Source organism: Oncorhynchus clarkii, chromosome 4 (assembly GCF_045791955.1).
Source record: "Oncorhynchus clarkii lewisi isolate Uvic-CL-2024 chromosome 4, UVic_Ocla_1.0, whole genome shotgun sequence".
NCBI classification, from domain to species: Eukaryota; Metazoa; Chordata; class Actinopteri; order Salmoniformes; family Salmonidae; genus Oncorhynchus; species Oncorhynchus clarkii.
The window spans coordinates 55,699,807-55,718,111 of record NC_092150.1 but is presented as its reverse complement, the minus strand read 5'-3'; the positions used below and the strand labels follow the sequence as shown (position 1 = coordinate 55,718,111).

The 18,305-nt window shown below is 45.7% G+C and overlaps 1 protein-coding gene across 1 annotated transcript; it reads right to left on the bottom strand.

Annotated features, from left to right (window-relative positions):
- Positions 1–7,879: 7,879 nt before the first annotated feature.
- On the bottom strand, positions 7,880–16,743 carry LOC139408007 (zona pellucida sperm-binding protein 4-like). The gene is made up of 13 exons (XM_071151851.1): positions 16,480–16,743; positions 15,689–15,845; positions 15,277–15,500; positions 14,860–14,980; positions 14,363–14,559; positions 14,134–14,248; positions 13,752–13,921; positions 13,576–13,673; positions 13,288–13,418; positions 12,809–12,998; positions 9,077–9,218; positions 8,889–8,985; positions 7,880–7,947 (listed from the first exon to the last, which is right to left on the bottom strand). The coding sequence occupies exons 1-13, from the start codon at positions 16,741–16,743 to the stop codon at positions 7,880–7,882; spliced, it is 1,974 nt and encodes a 657-aa protein (XP_071007952.1).
- Positions 16,744–18,305: the final 1,562 nt, after the last annotated feature.

Genomic DNA, 18,305 nt, shown 5'->3' with positions numbered 1-18,305 from the left:
AAAGGGTTGTGGGGCAAGCCAACCCGTTGTCAGCCGACGACATAGCCCAGGCGGTGGAAACATATCGGTCTACAGGGGAGTTGTTAAAAAGTGACAAGGAGGAACGGAAGGAGTCTTCCAATCCCGTACCACGACTCACCCCGGCGCGCCCGCCACCGAAACGTCCAAACCCCCCCCGGAGGTGGGAGAAGTCAGCCACCACACAGCAGGGTCTGTGTTATAAATGTCAGTCTCCCAACCATTATGCCCCACAATGTCCTAGCAAGGATGAGCCCATGGTCACGGAGTCATCACTGCCTATCCCCACACATCCCGTTTTGAGGGGGCAGGATCAACACTGTTGGTTAGCAGAGATAGCCCCAGCCTCAGAGATTCCGGTGCGAGTCGAAGGACAAGATGTGGTAGCTATTCTCGACTCGGGAAGTATGGTTACGTTAGTAGAGGAGCGGATGGTGACCTCCGCAACACTGCTACCAAACAAAGTAGCCGTATCCTGTATCCATGGAGACACCCACTATTACCCCACTGTGAATCTGCCTATTCTCACTCCAAAAGGAAGGTGTACAGTCAGGGCAGGGAAAGTGCCCCAGCTGAAGGTGCCATTATTGATCGGGAGAGACTGTCCCCTATATAAGGAGCTTCGGCAGATGACGTTATGCACGGGAAGAAGGGGGACAGGAAAGAAGAGAAAATCCAAGCCCGAGGTAGTAGTCCTACAAGGAGACGTAGCCGCGTCCTCGTCCTCTGCAGCAGAGGAAGAAATAGCAACCCAATGTTTACGACAGATATTCCAGGAAACCACTGATGAAGACACATGTGAAGGGTTATCCACAACGCAGGAAGGAAGGAGCAACCAGGCGCTAAGGGATATATTTGAAGCTCCATCCGAGGAGGGAACCTGGAAGGGATTCTCCTCGGTCACCCCTGATGGGGATGTGGAACATCCTCCACATTCCTCTACCGAGGTCGACCTGCCCCAGGAATTAAAGGGACAGTTCGACACCTCGCAGCATAGAGACCCAGACCTAAGGGAGGCCATGAGGAAGGTGAAGGTGATCGACGGGAGGAACGTCGACGGATCAGGTGAGCCCCCTCTTCCTTACTATGCAATCAGGCGGGGTCTCTTATACTGGGTCGTACGACGAAGGGGGGAAAACCAGGAATTACTAATGGTGCCTAGGCCATACAGGGATACAGTTCTACAGTTAGCCCATTCCCACGTCCTAGGAGGACACCTGGAACGAGACAAGACTATTGACAGAATCATGCAGAGATTCTATTGGCCCCGGGTCACCCGGGATGTGGCCAGGTATTGTAGGACGTGTGATCAATGTCAACGTACAGCCCCAAGGCCACACCTACGTAACCCTTTGATTCCTCTCCCCATCATAGAGACTCCCTTTGAACGCATAGCTATGGACCTCGTAGGACCCCTCCCAAAATTTGCCAGAGGACACGAGTACATCCTAGTGGTTATAGATTACGCTACCAAGTTCCCGGAGGCCATACCCCTGCGGAACATGTCGTCAAAGGGAATTGCCAAGGAGTTATTCCTGATGTTCTCTCGTGTGGGCCTCCCCAAGACTATCTTAACCGATCAAGGAACCCCGTTCATGTCCCGGTTGATGAAGGACTTGTGTCGGTTATATCAGGTTCAACAGATACGTACAAGCATATTCCACCCTCAAACAGACGGGTTGTGTGAACGCTTGAACAAAACGATTAAAAGCATGTTGAGAAGAGTGGTGTCCCGAGACGGGAAAAACTGGGACATGCTTCTCCCACACTTAATGTTTGCCCTGCGAGAAGTACCCCAGGCATCCACTGGATTCTCTCCGTTTGAATTGCTCTATGGCAGACCCTGTCGAGGAATCCTCGACTTAGCCAAGGAGACCTGGGAGACCCAACCATGCCCCTTTCGATCCACAATAGAACACGTTACCCTGATGAGAGACCGCCTGTCAGCAGTGTGGCCCATAGTCAAGGAGCATATGGAGAAGGCCCAAAGGACCCAAGGTCGGGCCTATGATAAGTCCGCGACCCCCCGTGAGTTCACCGTGGGAGAGAAAGTGATGGTGCTTGTGCCCACGGCCGAACATCGCTTGCTGGCGCAGTGGAGGGGGCCCTACGAGGTAATGAAAAGGGTCTCACCGGTCAATTACCTCATCAAGCAACCTGACAGGAGGAAGAAGGTCCAACTCTATCACATAAACCTGCTGAAGACGTACCATGGACGAGAGGAGGAGGTGGCTTTGATGGCCCTGGAGGGCAAAGGAAAAGAGGAGGCTCTACCACAGGTGCGCCGTGGCCAAACTCTCCTACCGGAGCAGTCAAGACAGCTAGACAAGCTGATTATGAACTTCGGTCGAATATTCTCTCCATTCCCAGGACAAACAGATGTCCTGTTCCACCATATCCACACTGAACCCGGCAAGAAGGTGCATATCCGCCCTTACAGGATTCCTGAGGCTCGCCGAGTCATCGCTAAGAAAGAGGTGAGGGAAATGTTGAGGATGGGCGTGATCGAGCCCTCGACGAGTGAGTGGTCCAGTCCCATAGTCCTGGTCCCCAAATCCGATGGTAGTATGAGACTCTGCAACGACTTTAGGGGCGTGAATGCCATCTCTACATTCGATGCGTATCCCATGCCCCGCGTGGATGAACTCTTGGAGAGCTTAGGAAAGGCCAAGTTCATCACTACCCTGGATTTGACGAAGGGATATTGGCAAGTGCCGGTGGCTCCGGAGGATCGCCCAAAGACTGCCTTCGCCACCCCAGAGGGGCTTTTCCAGTATGTGAGGATGCCCTTCGGACTGCACGGTGCCGCTGCAACTTTCCAACGCCTCATGGATGCCATTCTACGGCCCCATCAAGAGTATGCAGCGGCGTACATAGACGATGTGGTCATCCACAGCGAGGACTGGGATAGTCACCTCCTGCGATTACGGGCGGTGCTCGTGAGTTTGGAAGCCACAGGGTTGACCGCCAATCCAAATAAATGCTGCCTGGGCCTGTCCGAAGCGGAATACCTGGGGTACACCGTGGGGAATGGGAAAATACGCCCACAGGCAGAGAAGACAAGGGCAATTCGTGACTGGCCTCGACCCCGGACCAAGCGAGATGTTCGGGCCTTCTTAGGGATAACAGGATATTATCGCCGTTTTATCCCGGGATATGCAACCATTGCCAACCCCGTCACAAACCTCATCAGGAAAAACCTGCCAAACCAGGTAGAGTGGAAAGACGAGACGGAAGAGGCCTTTCAATTACTAAAAGATGGCCTGTGTTCTGATCCTGTTCTACAGGCTCCGGACTTCTCACAAGAGTTCATTGTGCAGGTCGACGCCTCGGATACAGGGCTCGGGTCCGTACTAGCTCAGGGTAAAGGTGAAGAAGAGAAGCCGATTCTCTTCATTAGTAGGAAGCTCAGCGATCGGGAACAGAGGTATGCGACCGTAGAGGAAGAGGCCTTAGCCATCAAGTGGGCCCTCGATTATCTCCGGTACTACCTACTGGGTCGGAGGTTTGCGTTAGTTACCGACCATGCGCCCCTCACGTGGATGGCTGGTAAGAGAAACAATAACAACAGAATAGCCAGATGGTTTTTGTCTTTACAACCGTTCTCTTTCCATGTCATCCACAGGGCCGGATCGAGGAACGGGAATGCAGACGCGCTGTCCCGACGCGACCGGGACGGTGCGTCTGGCGCCCGACCCTCCGGTTCGGTCCTGGGGGGGAAGGTATGTGGAAGGACCACCAGAGGGCAGGCTGGGCTCATTGATAGTAGCCCAACAAGGCATGGGAGGCAAGGTAACCAGAGGCAATTAAGCACAGCTGACAGTACTAATGACATACTCTCCTTCCCCTATAAGAGAGAGAATGGAACCAGCAGAGAGAGGGGAAAACTATCTCTGGAAGATGGCCACCGAGAGAGAGGAGCTATCCAGGAAGAACCACTAAGACGGTGAAAATCCCGTGACTTTTTGTTGTAGTTTAAAGATAATCCTATTATGTTCCTGTTTCATCTGGAGAAGAAGATGTATGTTTTTCCTTGGAAGATTTTCATTGATTATGTTGGAGTGTTTGTGTTGACCCAATGCCCTCAATAGAGAACTGTGTTCAATCAAGAAAACTTACTCCTGACTCGTTTATTCCACCTTCCCGCTTTAGAGTGATGCCCAATTAGTTGGTCCGCTCACAATTGATTAAGAAGAACACAACTCAAATGTTTGCGTCGCATAAGACTGTTCTAGGCCTGCTACTACTTACCCTGAGCTAAGGAAAATAACCATTGTAGAACAGAATTGTTTCGATAAAATGCACAGCTACAGAACCTAATATTTGACCCAAGGTGTGCAGCCTACAGCCCAGGGGTATGCAACTTTTACCCTCTGACAAAGGCTTCCCACACTCAGTCACCTGAACCCCAAAGGGCTGCACATTTTCTTTTTATTCCCCTAGCCCTACAAAGCTGATTCAAATAATCAATCAGCTTTGTTAATCTGAATCAGCTGTGTAGTGTTAGGACAAAAACCTAAATGTACACCAAGTTTGGGAAACGCTGCCCTGCCCTGCAAGGGCCGCGGCTTTTGTGGAGCGATGGTTAACTGTTGTCTGTGTTCAACGGGTCCCTGGTTCGGGACAGAAGTAAAACTGTTACACGGGCACCATTTCATTTGTCATCGATTGCTAGGCCAGGCTTTTTATTTTTCATTACGCAGACATAAGCACAGTTGAGACCATCGAGGTGCGGATGTTTACTTTCTACACTAGTTTATTTCCTCCAGTTTCGTCCGACGAGCAGATTGTAGTGGTAAAATAAAACTGGATAGATTTTTAATGGAATCCTAAGCATCACTCCAGTCACAACGATCTCTGCGAACATTCGATTCCATTCATTTGCTATGGGCTCGCGCTAGTGTTCCAGCTTAGTCAACGTTCTTATTTAGCCGTTTTTCAGCCTTGGGTGAATAAGAATGACGAGAATAATCAAGTCTATAGTTAATCTACTGGCAAGTCTGATGTACAACTACTAACATACCGGTACATAGTGCTGTGTAATGATATGCTATGTGGTTCGTAAGGACATCGTAGCTAACAAATTGTCAGCCAACGTAACGTGTAAGGTAGCATATTTAAACAGTCATTACATTGGTCTTTAGGGCAAATCTGGTCTGTGATAGGGGGGAGGGGATCACACCTAGTGTTAGGGTTGCGTCAATTCGATTCTGGTATCAGAACAAGTTATAACACTGAGTCACTGATTGTACTCTATGTACTTTTATTAGCTAAGCAATAAATGGCAAATTCAACTTTCGTATATACGGGCTCACTGTAATACCACGCAGGGCAGAAAAGGAAACTGTCAGGATGTACGTAAACAGCTGTTCTTATACTGTGATAGGCCAACAGACGGGTTGGAACTATGTCTATCACAGTAGAGGCTGAGCGTGGTTTAGACTTGCTCAGCCTATCGCAGGCGCTCAGGCTGGTCCCCGCCTCTTGGCGCTTCTTGGAGTTCTCGCACCGTCGATGTATAGATTCTTACTGTTCTGGTATCACCCCCTAGTTATAACAGTTGCTCAGTTCCTGCTATTGTGTTGTTCTGTATTTTTCCATCTCAGTTAAACATCGTGATGACCACCCCTCCCCATACTTGATTAACCACAACTTTGTAAGATACATCAAGTAACACCATGTGCTCAATATTGTCACAGACAAACACAAGGACAAAGCATCTGCCGGGCCGTTATCTACAGTTTTGCAACATGCAGCAGTCTCAGCATGTTGCTCAGTTCTTGACACACACACACAGACAACTGCTGTTCAAACAATTCAATCTTACGTGATATAGTAGTAGGTTATAGAGCATAGACGTAAATCCTCACACTAGCTCGGCTATTAGACTATTCAACCTTTACTAAAGAATAGTCTATTGTTCAGCTATTAGCCCAACTTGCAACAAATTGCTGTTCCCCTCTCATTCCTTTCCCTCTTCCACGTGTCATCATTCTGCTCCCGAGTGGCTCGCTTGTGGGCGTGCTGGCAGGATAGGGCAGCGTCTTCAGTTGTGAGTTAAGAATTCTGCATACAGTAACACGTTTGTATGAAGGTGTGGTTTTTCACAGTCAAATTGTCTTTTTGTCAAAATCAAAAATAATTGTTCTGAAAGCCACTTTTTTCCCCGACACAAAAGGAAGTCATAGCGGACACCTACGAAGATGGCATCTCAGGTAAGCAGCACTGGGCTGTATTGACTTATCCTAAAAAATGACACGTGCTGCTTTAGATTGAACGGCCATATCTCAGTTATTGCTTTCTTCACATTCAGAGAGCGAGCTGACCAAGGGGGTCGAAAATGTAGATATTGTCAGATGTTCACTGTGTGAGGACCAGGCCGTGGAAGCTTTATTGCTGGCAAAAAGTGTCCATAACCAGAGGTAATTAAACTGTTCTGTGTTCTTTTTCTCCGTGGAATCTGTCTCGCTTGCATGAATTAAAAAACCCTTAAGATGTCAGCTGCTAATTTTCAGATTTACACCACAAACATTTCCACTGGACTATCTGTTGCTGCCAAGTCATGGGTTAGCCCTGCAATAACCAAGTGGTGAGAAACACAGCCCTCTATTTAAAATGTTTCAGGGACACTTTGAAAGAAGATACTGTATGTGACGCAGACACCTATTGGCATTATCTTCTATCGTTTGTCCTCACGGGTCTGTTTTTCAGCCTAAAGTACTTGTGTGTGTGTGGTGTCCGCCATCCCTCTCCCCCTAAATCCTCTAGGTTATATCAGCTGTTTTGTTGAACCCCTCCCGCATCTGAAATGGCTGACAGAGGGCACGGCCTGATCATAGAGATGATGTCACTTGCTTGAGTCAACAGGAAGTATTATTAGAGATGCTTTACATTGAAATCCCAGAGTTAATGATCCAAGGTCAGTTTTGCATTTCACCTCCTGATTTAAGATGACTGACCGTGTTAGAATAAAAAGGCTTAATCATGCTCTTGTCTGCATGTGTTTTGATGTGAGAGGAATCCAGTCCCGACAGTGCAATTGCGATGAACTGAGACAATATTAGGGTAGCACTGTCATTCATTAATCATATGCTCTCTCTCATCTAATGCACACCATATGTGCATTGAAGTAGAGATTTGCCTTCCTTTTAACTAGGCACGTCAGATAAGAATGACGGCCTAGGAACTGCCTTGTTCAGGGGCAGAAGGACAGATGTTTACCTTTTCTGCTCAGGGATTCGATCTTGCAACCTTCTGGTTACTAGTCCAACGCTCTACCCACCTGCCCGCCCAAGATTGAACTCTTATTATTACAATTAAATGCACTTTCAATAAAGCGTTTCACATTCTCCACTGGTTGAAACACTATCCTGTGTCCTCAGATGAGTTAGATATGCATAGTTTTTTTTTCCTGTATATATATATATATGAATTAAATCAATCATGTATAGTTAATGTGTAATCATTGATATCACAGGAGCAGTAAACGCTGTTGTAGTGTAATACATACATGCAGACACCGCATCATTTGATATGACTGAAAAAGAATGTGTCAGTCATACCTGAAGCGCACATGATCGGTGAATATAGTCAATGTACAAGCTACAATATGGGAATCTCACACGTGGCAATAACTAAAATACGTGTGTATAGGTCTTGCATCCGTCGCACAATAAAGGTATTCTACTCTAGGCTTCATTAATGCCATTCAGACTTGAGGTTCATGGATTGGTATGAATATTAGTTCAGAACTTTACGTTTAAGGTCCATACCCAGATAGGCAACAGTTATTTTTTTTTAAAATAGCTAGCCATGTTACTTCAGCTGCAAGGCAAGCTTACACAATTGTGCAGTCAATGCTTTAGCCAGCTAGATTCTTTCCATCCACTGTTTCACAAGACAGCCTGGTTTGTTGGTTCTCAGGAGTCCCTGAAAGACAAATTCATTTTCATAATTTAACTGACAAAGACGCACAAACGTCTCTACATTAACACATTCCTCAAATTGTACATTTGCTTGACTCGTTATGACAACTTCCATCTATTGTCAGCAAAGCAACTTTTAAAGGGGTGTGTGTTTAAAGCTTATCCTGATGCAGAATAGATTGCAACGTATTCATGGCTCTGTACCTTCCGTAGTTCGGACTTGGAGATTGTGAAGAGATGTCTTGTGGGGAATGCAAGGCATGGGTGTCCGAGCTGTGTGCTAGTAGTTTCAAAAAGACAGCTCGGTACAGTCAGCTTGTCAACACTTCTTACAAACAAGTAGTGATGAAGTCAAGCTCTTCCCATTTGAGCCATTGACATGCATATCATTAAAGAAGAAATGGCCATATTTGGATGGAAACCAAGCTAGTGAGAGGTAAAGGAAAGTTGTAATTTCAGTTGAAAATTACCAACACTGCATCCAACCACAGCCCTGCTGGCCTCACTTTGGCAAAACATCATCTGCTATAACATTGAGTCAGTTCATCCTACTGGACATTGGAAAGCATTTGTTGTTTCGACACCCATTGTTTGTCCTAGACGGGAAATTGGTGTGCAACACTTATCTCCCTCCGGTGGATGGTTCAGAGTTCCATGCTTACAAAAGGGTTGATTGATACACGTCAGATGACAAGCCTACTACATGCGCCTTGGTATTAAATGCAAATCAGATACAATTAAGGTAGTCCAAGGGTTAGGATTGTTTTATATAGAACACTTTATTTGACATGTTAGAGACATTACACCCAAAGAATGTATCCAGAAGAAACATATAAATGACGCTCCTCAAAGAGGTCTTTGACATGTCGTTGTCCTGTTGAGAGAGAGAGGCTATTAGTTCAGTTATGGTCTGCCAGGGTCTGAAAAGCATAAAACAAGACCAACCTCTTTTCGGGTTGTCCTGATTCACACATTGTCCACTACAGGGGCCGCCAGAGGGACTACTGGCATCACAGATGACCACATCACAATGGACAAAGACCTAGGAATCCAAGATTTGAATGTGTCAGATACATTTTTAAAAAAATGGGAGGATTGCCACTCACACAAAATTAACCAATAAAGATTGTTACCTGGCCACTCGGCTCACCCGCATCCTCGGCGAAGGAAAACATATAGACCTCAAAGCGTTTGACGTGAGGGGGGAAGTGGACCCTGGCGTCAGCTACCACCGGGTGGAAGACCACATGGTATGGATCACCGGGGTTCTCACAGCTGCCAGTGTAGAGAGAGGGACTAAGTTAGTGACAAGAAAACGCTGCAAACCCCAACCGCCTTGTAGCGGTGTCATGAATGTCCTGTGAGGATCAGATAAATTTACAGCAGAAGTGGGTTCTTTCTCCCCCTCCAGTATGAACTAAAGGAATGTCTTTGTTAACAGGCTATTCCCACATCTTTAAAAAACATATTTCATATACAATGTAAAGGCTCGAGACTTCCTACCTGTAGAGTGAGCACCTGTCTAGTAAAAATCACAAAATAAAAACCAATATGACATTCATTTTCTATAGCTAATCTCTGACCAGTCTTATGTTAGAAATATTGTTTCAGTATTCACTTTTGAACGTGTTAGAGAAACTCCCCTAGAAAACGTGCATAGTGAATCATAAGGCTGGGGTTTTTGCAGCTGCAAGGAGGATACGATGTCATGGTTAATAAGTTGACTTTATCAATGTAATAGATTTCTACCGTCTAGAGTTTAAGTCGGGAGACGGTAACTCTTTAAAACCGCTTCCTCGGCACCCCAAATCCTAACATGATTCATTTAGAGTCGGCTAACAATTAAACAGTCCTCAGATAATTCAAGGCCACGTCACGACAGTGGTTTGTTGGTTTTCATTTCTGATCTTTTGGCCCATCAGACCTGGATGAATCTGATTTAGTACATTTTTATTTATTTGAAAGAACAGAAATTGGGCTGCCTATTTGAAGAAAAAAAATGCATTTATTTTCTGTCAACAATATTACTTTTGGTCTACTGCAATGGCTTGTTAAATGACGGCTGTCAAACATGTATATTCAATTACATTGACATGAGGTGAGATGTCCCTCTAAAATGGTTCTTAAAATTCTAAATGATCCAGAATGGCCAGACTACCTGAATATTGATCAACTGACCGTGGTTTAACCAAAGTTGCCGAATAGACAGTCGGTATCATCAACAACGCAAAAATAAGCACTTCATTTTAATTAAGAATTTCATGCAATGCGCCAGAGCAATTCTTCCGCTGTCGGAAAAATTGGTCAATAAATTCTACACCCATGGCATCGGATTCACACGTGGAGGACTTCTGTGAAGGGCGCAGCTCTACTATACAAAGTAACCTACGCATTGACAGTTTAGGCCTACTTTTTAAATGTGCATCTTTGGGAGGTTAATCATTTACTGTTTAACTGCCAGATATTAGCAAAAAGTGATTTGTGAAATCACGATGGTCAGGATTTTGCACAACGATATAGTTGCAGCTGAAGTGACAAATCTGAACTGCCCATTTCGTGCACAGCCATGTGAATGTGGTGTCTATGATACACAAAACATTCAGCCTGTTTTTTTAAACTGCTGTGACATTTCTGATTTAATAAACGGCTGCAAAGTTACTCCCGTGTCCACATGGCCAAATTTAGGTTCTTGCGACCATTTCATTAAAAAGGTCAAATTGCGTGGTTTGATAGCATTTTGCAAACCCGATCCCCCAAATGAATGGTTTTGACCAATAAAGTTGCTTCACTACACTGCTTGGTGTAACATGTATCCAGATGCTGAAAAGGCACCTGCAAAATAAAGTGTCATTTGCAGCGTGCATAATCAGAAGTCATTGTAGCCCATTACAATGTAGGAAAAATAAGTCATCTTTCAATAGTAACCCAATTTAAATTCTTGAGATAAAAATTAGGCCAGCGGTGTCCATCTGTGGCAAAGTGCTCACCCAAATCAAAAATGTAGTAACATTTTTTTCAATATGAACATTAGCTAGCAAGCTGCTACACTTGACCGTGGTATTTGTTCATGTTTAGCAACTCCCAATTAGCACATTCCTCTAGGACAGGAAATTCCATTGAAAGCGGCGTCCTGTCAACTGATCCTATTCCGTTTCAAACATCCATGCTGCACAGGCGTGTGAACCATCCTTTCTGTTTAGTGCCATAACTGTTTTAAGCACAAGAGGTCACTTGTGCCTGAAGTCAACCCAAAACCAACAAGTATTCAGTCAGTGTTAAGAGCAGTTGTATGAAACCAATCGGAAAGGCAAGCTAAGCTTGCCAGCCGCTCTTGACTTCCATTCGACTGACCATCAGTTCGGCTGAACACTGAACTGTAGCAAACCAAAAGGATAACATTGAGTAAAAAGGTGTAGGTAACGCCAACAACCTTTTCACACGCGAGTTCCAAATATCTTCAACAGTCGCCCCAGCAGTGGGAGTTGATTTTATGCGCGTGACGTCACAATGCACTCCCTGCTCCAAAATGTGCACAGTTAACCCGCGCTGACCTCAAACCAAGGCACACTACCTGCTAATTTTCTATAGGCCGTTTCAACTTCTAATTTTCTAAGTTTCACAAAAGTAGCCCATTTCACTGTTGCAGACCATTTCTATTTGAGAATTTAATGAGCCGGACAAACTTTCCTTCAAAAGAAACTCCAAGCACTTCCCCAGATCAGGTATACAGGCCTTGCACATTTATTGCCTCCCTTACAAATAACTGTAGACATGCGTGCATTCCTTTCAAAGTGCCTTATTTTCTGCGTAACGTGTTGTCGTTTCTACTGTAGCGTACCGTAAGTATTATGTACTTTCTATTCATGCTTTCTGATTCTTGCCTAGATTGTAATGACACATGTGTAAAACACTTTTGAAGGTGGTACTGCATATGAGCTAATGCTAGCGCCATACACTGCAGTCGGTTATCACGCAAGCGTCTGTCAGACTCGACTGACTTATGGTGATCTCAACTGGAGTACCCCCATTGTCTTGAATGCACTGAAGTCGTTAGTTGATTTGAACACGGCATCAGAGTGTAAACTATGGTACCTCAGGGTTGCCAGATCAGACACCCCTTTCCAGGGGTATTTAGCTTAAAACTGTTGATAAATCCCCCATCTTAGTAATATTTCCTGCATCATCCTCTCCACAATACCTTCCCCCCCAAGGACTTAGCTCAATCCATTTTTTGGGGGGGTTATATCTTGCAACTCTGTGTAGCTTTCGAGCTACGGTTGTATTTGGGGAGGTGACAATTGGCTTTTTGATTGGTTAACTGTAAACTACTTGTCATGTGTACGCCGTAACAAGTACAAAGATTTGTCACATGCTGAAGTGGCCAAACTAAGTTAAGATCTCGGGCAACGGGCGCAGTGAACGGCATGCCATATTTTCTAAACTAGATTTACATGGCTCCCTTGTACCGCATCACATTGAAAAACAAGTCAACCTGTAATTTAGACTAGATGATAACGTTAACATTTAAGGTGGAATAAAGTTGTGAAGACCTTTATTTCTCATCAGTACAAAACGTTGTTTAGATGCTTTTCAGACAATGCGGTTTAGAGTCGTTTGTTGCAGCATGCGTTCCGTTGGTACGCTGCAGGGACCACAAAAATGTGATCGTACGCACCAGAATTGGGTGGCGATCTGGTGACAGACCGCACACGGCTTTTTAAGCATTGTGACCACTCAGGACCTATGGATGGGGGCATAGCCACGGTAGCCAAAGTAAATGGCCTGCCAAGCATGATAGGTTGCTAATTACTCAGGAACCACACCTGTGGAATAACACTTGTTTAGGCCCAAAAACAACATGTTACCCATTAATGATGAGATTCCACCGGGGTCGGGAGTCGCGGTCCTCGTTGAGGGTGGCCCAGCAGTGGTCAAGCACCAGCGCTACCTTGGGGTCAGAGGACGTGGTCAGCTCCACCTCAAAGTGCAGAGGCTGTCTCAGGTACCTCACCACTGGATAGTCCTCCTCCTGGTGGAACGTGTTATACGAGGCGTCTGAAACACAGAACAAGACAACCGGGGATCGTGTTCAGTGGGCACCATCTGAACTTGTTCATTAAGAAACGCTCGTTTATCATATCCTGTTGTGCCCCGATGAACACAAGTCATTTATAGCCAACACTACCACCCCAAATCAGCTCCTCACCGTTACTCCATAGCCACACCTGTAGATCTCAGAACGCAAGGCTTACATTTTTTGGGAAGCGTTTTGTAAAAGGAGACCTTCCAAGATTCTTTTAGAGGCTAGGGGTCAAGTTGAAATTCTGAATTTGTGCACGCTTACCCTGAGCGAGTCTCATTCTGACCATTAGTCGACCCGTCCCAGTCTCGACAAAAGGCTCGTGGTCACGCGGCCTGGTCAGGAAGGCCAACGTGCGAGTGGTGTTGGCCACATAGTAGCAGGAAACCTTTAACCTAAAAAGAGGGATGTAGGCAACTTCAAGCAGTGGAGTGGACACACTGGTAGTAGAGGCACATTCTCCCTGTATACAAAGCATTGAGCAATTGGCGAAGGAAAAAAAAAACACCCTATAAAAGCCAATGCCACAATTGTGATGCGTAATACACTTACTGATATTCCTCCTCTGAAGACGCCGTGGCATTCAGCTTCACCTCAAGTTCATCTGGCAAGGAGATTTCGTTCTCATACAGCATGACATTGTTGATAAACTGTAGTAGAGGGGAATTGCTTATTACAGCCTGCAGAAGCAAACAGTCCGTATCACCTCAGGGTAATCGTCATTTTACCTTCCTGGTGGTGCCACAGGAGTTCACAGTGAAGTGGAAGTAGGCGAAGCGATCGTCGCTGTAGGTGGGACCACAGGCGGGGTCGCTCAGGGTCAGCTGACCGGGGTTCAGACCGGGAGCAGACTCCACCTTCACCGCCAGCGCAGTCATCGTTCCGTTAGAGAAACACTCTTGGAGGTGGGGGAGCAAAAGACAGGTAGCCATCAGACCTGGGTTCTGTATTTGTGACACTTCATTGAGCTTGAACCAATGGCATAGCACCAAAAGTGCAAACTATGCCCATCTGTGGCACTACTATTAGACTCACAGTATTTGCAAGGAACCCAGGTTTGGTAACCATGTCAAACGACTATTTATCGGAAGCAATTGTTTGAGAACCAACCAGTCAACGTTTTGAGGAAGCTGCAAGCCAGGGAAAAGTATTTGATGGTCATGTTGTTGTAAGGATTCAACAGAGCCACATCCAGTCTGCTCCTGACAGAGGACGAGTGAACCGACTGGGAACCAATGGGAGAGTTCATTAGTCCAATATCGTATGCATGTATACAGGGTAAGGAAAGCGAGGCTAGCTGCAGCAATTTAGGTTAACATGTTTTGGGAGAGCGTCGTACCTCAAACACTGCGTCCGGCGAAGAAAAGGGCAACGTGATGGTGAAGTCTGCGTCGCCCTCTGTTAAATACTGTTGAGCAAGCTCATGGTTAAGCAGCCGCTTGCCAACCAAGACCACGAAAAAGGGATCTTGGTTCCTGTAGTCCACAGTGATGTGGAAGTTCTCCTGATCACAGTTGCCAGTGACTGAGGGTGGCACTACAAGGACAAACAGGGTTGTGTTCATTAAGCACAAAAAACAGGAAGGTACTACTTGAACTTGTCCAAGAAGAAGCCCTTGTTCTGCAACGGTGGGCCTGAATAAACACAATCCTGGCAAATCAGGAACAGGACAACGGGGTCCAAATACTCTAAAGCTTAACATTTTCTTTGTAGAGAGACCGCATAGGAAAAACCTACAGTATGGCTAGTTGGGCTTCCACTGACAATTTCCTTTCAGGGCAATCATTAACGAGAGGAAACCATTCAACAGTAGTTTGGCGTAGTCCAGAGACATACCAATGTCCAGCAGTACAGCGTCCACAACGGCAGAGTGAGAGAAAGGAGCGTACTCTGGAAAGACGACCAGGCCGTAGATCAGCTGAAGAGTGAAGGTTGTGACACCTTGTTCCGCCCTTCTCTGTAGTGAAGTTAAAAGCATTGGTCAATTGATACAACAATAATGCTAACAGAACCTTACTCAACATCAAGTGACAAGTACATATGGGGACTATTAAAACAAACTATATACTTAAAGTAATGTTGCCCTCATTCCTCTAAATCAAGCACTATTGGCAACTGCCAAAATAATGGAAACACTTGAGTAAATGAGGGATACAAAGTACATTTGTGCCATTATTTCTATTTTGTTGGTGGCCCACTTATTAGGGCATGTACAAATCACTGCGTGTGGCTTTGCATTTAACAGAAGCACACCTCCTTGACGACCACCGGGTCTGAGAAGGGCACCTCCATCCTGAAGGTCTTCAAGGTGTTGTCCGGGGATCTCTGCTCCTGAACATTGAAGCCTCTGGCGTTGCACTCTGCAACAGTTAGCACCATGGTGGGAAAGGTGATGTTCAGCAGCTCCACATCAAGGTTGAAGGTCCCCAACTCAAGCACAAACACTGCCTGCTCAGGAACTGTGTCTAAGGGCGTGTCTGTTCATTGGCAAACAAAGGAAAACATTTTGAAATGCGGTACAATGGAAGTTGAAAATTGACATTTGTTATTGGATAAGTCTGGGTATTGCCTCCCCGTTTCAGTACATTTTCTTCTGTTTCGTGCCTAATGAACAACCCAGGCATCCCAAATTACCATAGGCACTGTTTAACTAAACCAGACTCACAGTTGCGAACTTGTGGAGGCCTGGTCATCGGAGGTGTTGTGATAGGGAAGAGGACTTTGTAGCTGGTGTCCTCGTGTGCGACCTCCTCGATCCACAGCAACTCAAGCATGGGCTCAATGGTGTAAGTGACAAAGTACTGGTCATCCTGAATATGGCTCTGTAAGGGAGACGAGTGATGCAGTCAGGCTGTAATACACAATTGGAGTGCAAAAACAGGTCAATGTTCCTTATAAGCCAGAACGTTAAATACAATCATTCTACCGCTTGTCTTTTAGCCGCTTGTAATTTAAGACAAAATATCCAAAGGAAAGTATTGTTTACTAGACTTTAGAGAGCTGGTAGGTATACGCTTGTCAACTTGCATTTCCGGCGGTGTGCATTTTCAAAGCAACTGACACGCAAAGTAAACACTTGCACAATATGTACACAGCAGCCGAGTGTTGCTTGCATTCAGTTGACAGTGGCAAAGCTACCGGCTCCCTAAAATGTCCGGTAAACAATACTTTAGTGTGGATATTTGGTCTCAAATGTCAAGCGGCTAAAGGACAAACTGCAAAGACAAGCGGTAGAGTATGTTTAAGTGGCATTTTATGCAGCATTCACACAATTTGCAATCCATTGTATATTAGCCTGATTAAGCAGACAATTGCTCAATAAGAAACATTTTACACAAAACAACGTTTCTAGGAGTTTACCCATGAGAGATGGCAAAGGGTTACTGCAAAGCACTGAAGGCTCTACAAATAAGATTTAGAAATTAAACAGGAACATTTTACTCATCCAACGCTGACCTTGAAATAGCCGCCAACAGCCCCCACCGGAATTTCAACAATAATATGAGCCTCCGTGACTAAAACCGAGTAGTTTCTGGCAGCCATTTCCTCAGTGTCCAGCCTCTTAGCGTCAATTCCCATGTACACCTCCAACATAGTGAAGGCATCAGAGGAGAAAAGTGGGTCTATGTGCTTGGGCATGTACCAGGTGATCACTTCTGGAGTAAAGACCACTGCCTCTGCAGTGACACAAGAAGCCAAGTGCACATCATAACAGAACATTTTGCAACTGAAAACAAATGTGCCATTATTTGGAAACAGTTCACCCCAAAACATTTTCCCAACTGAACACTACATAACACAAATGAAAGTCTTGTCTGGAGCCAATTAAGAACTGGGTTTAAAGGATCTTAAATGATTTCACACTCAACCTGGTGTTGGACAAACAGCCGTGGCATCTACTCGAGTAACCATCCACTTCTGCTCAAAGAAGGTTGAGGTTGAGAGCACCCGCATCGGAACCCCAGCTACCTGTTCAGGGGGCAACCACACCAGGGCCGTGTTCAGTAGGGCAAACCGTATTAACAATATGTTGCAGAGTTCAGGTAGGGCCACGCTTTCCAAATGTTTGCTCTACTGAACATGACCCAGTTCATGGAGGAAGTCAGCTTACATTCTGGAGGTATGTTTCCTCTGCATTATGGGGGCTTCTTAACACCAGCCGTGTGGGAGTGTTGACTATCGCATAGCCCTTTCTTTGGACCTCATCCACATTCATGACCTTCTTGCTAGGACTAAAGACGACTGCTGTCATTTTGTATCCTGAAGCAACAGCCTGTCTCAGGAAATGGAAACATGAATTAAACAAAATTGTCAACAAACGCACATTTTGTTTAGCGCCATCCTGTCATGTTGTAGTGAAATTACAGAAACTGAAATATGGCTACCTCAGCTCCTCTCCGGAAGTTGGCGCTCCTTGCTTTCGGGCCCCCAGTGGGCTGTTCGGGGACGGTTTGGATGTCTGGAAGAGTCCTTCTGACAGACACCTAGAGAAGATAGGCCATTATTCCCTATGCATTTTCTCCCTCCCAGACAATAGGAAATCAAGGGCCAGTTCTCAATCTGTCCACTCGCCTCCTTAAATGCATTGAGAATAGGCCAAGATTCCTCACCTCTAAAGTTGTCCTAGGTGCATTTTGAAGAGGCGAGTGGAATTGAGAGAGAGAGTCAAGACCTCTCTACGTTGTGTCGCAGGAGAAATGAAACACTGGACAGTTGTAGCTCTAGACAGATCATTTATACAGGCAGTACGACAAGCTCGACTGTAAACATGTCCATTAGGGCATGCTCTGCTCACTTGCCTCCATGTAGTTGCGGTCGCACAGAATCTCTCGGGAGGTCCAGGGGGTGTAGCTACAGGTTTTGCCCACTCTATACACAGGGTCTTCAGTCATGTGGTTTCCTGGCAGCCTGAACTGCATGACCAAGCTGAACATCTTATCATCCTAAAATGAAGGGGGAAGGGAAAAAAAGCCTTTCATTATATAGCAAAAAAACAAATAATTCAGGTGACATTCATGCAAGTTATATAGACTGTGGCAAAATTGGCTATATGAATGCAGCTGCCACTGTATTGAAGCCACACTACAGAAAGTTGGCTGGCCCTCTGAAAGCCCTCCATAAACTTCTGCTGTACCTTCCGTCATCGTTAACTTAGAGGTAAGAGATACCAGACCCAGGGGTGGCCACAGAGTTCAGTAAAACTGCTTCAATGTTTCTGGCACCGTACTACTAATAGTAGTACTAATACTACCTCTACGGCAACTCGGGCTTATTGAGGACCT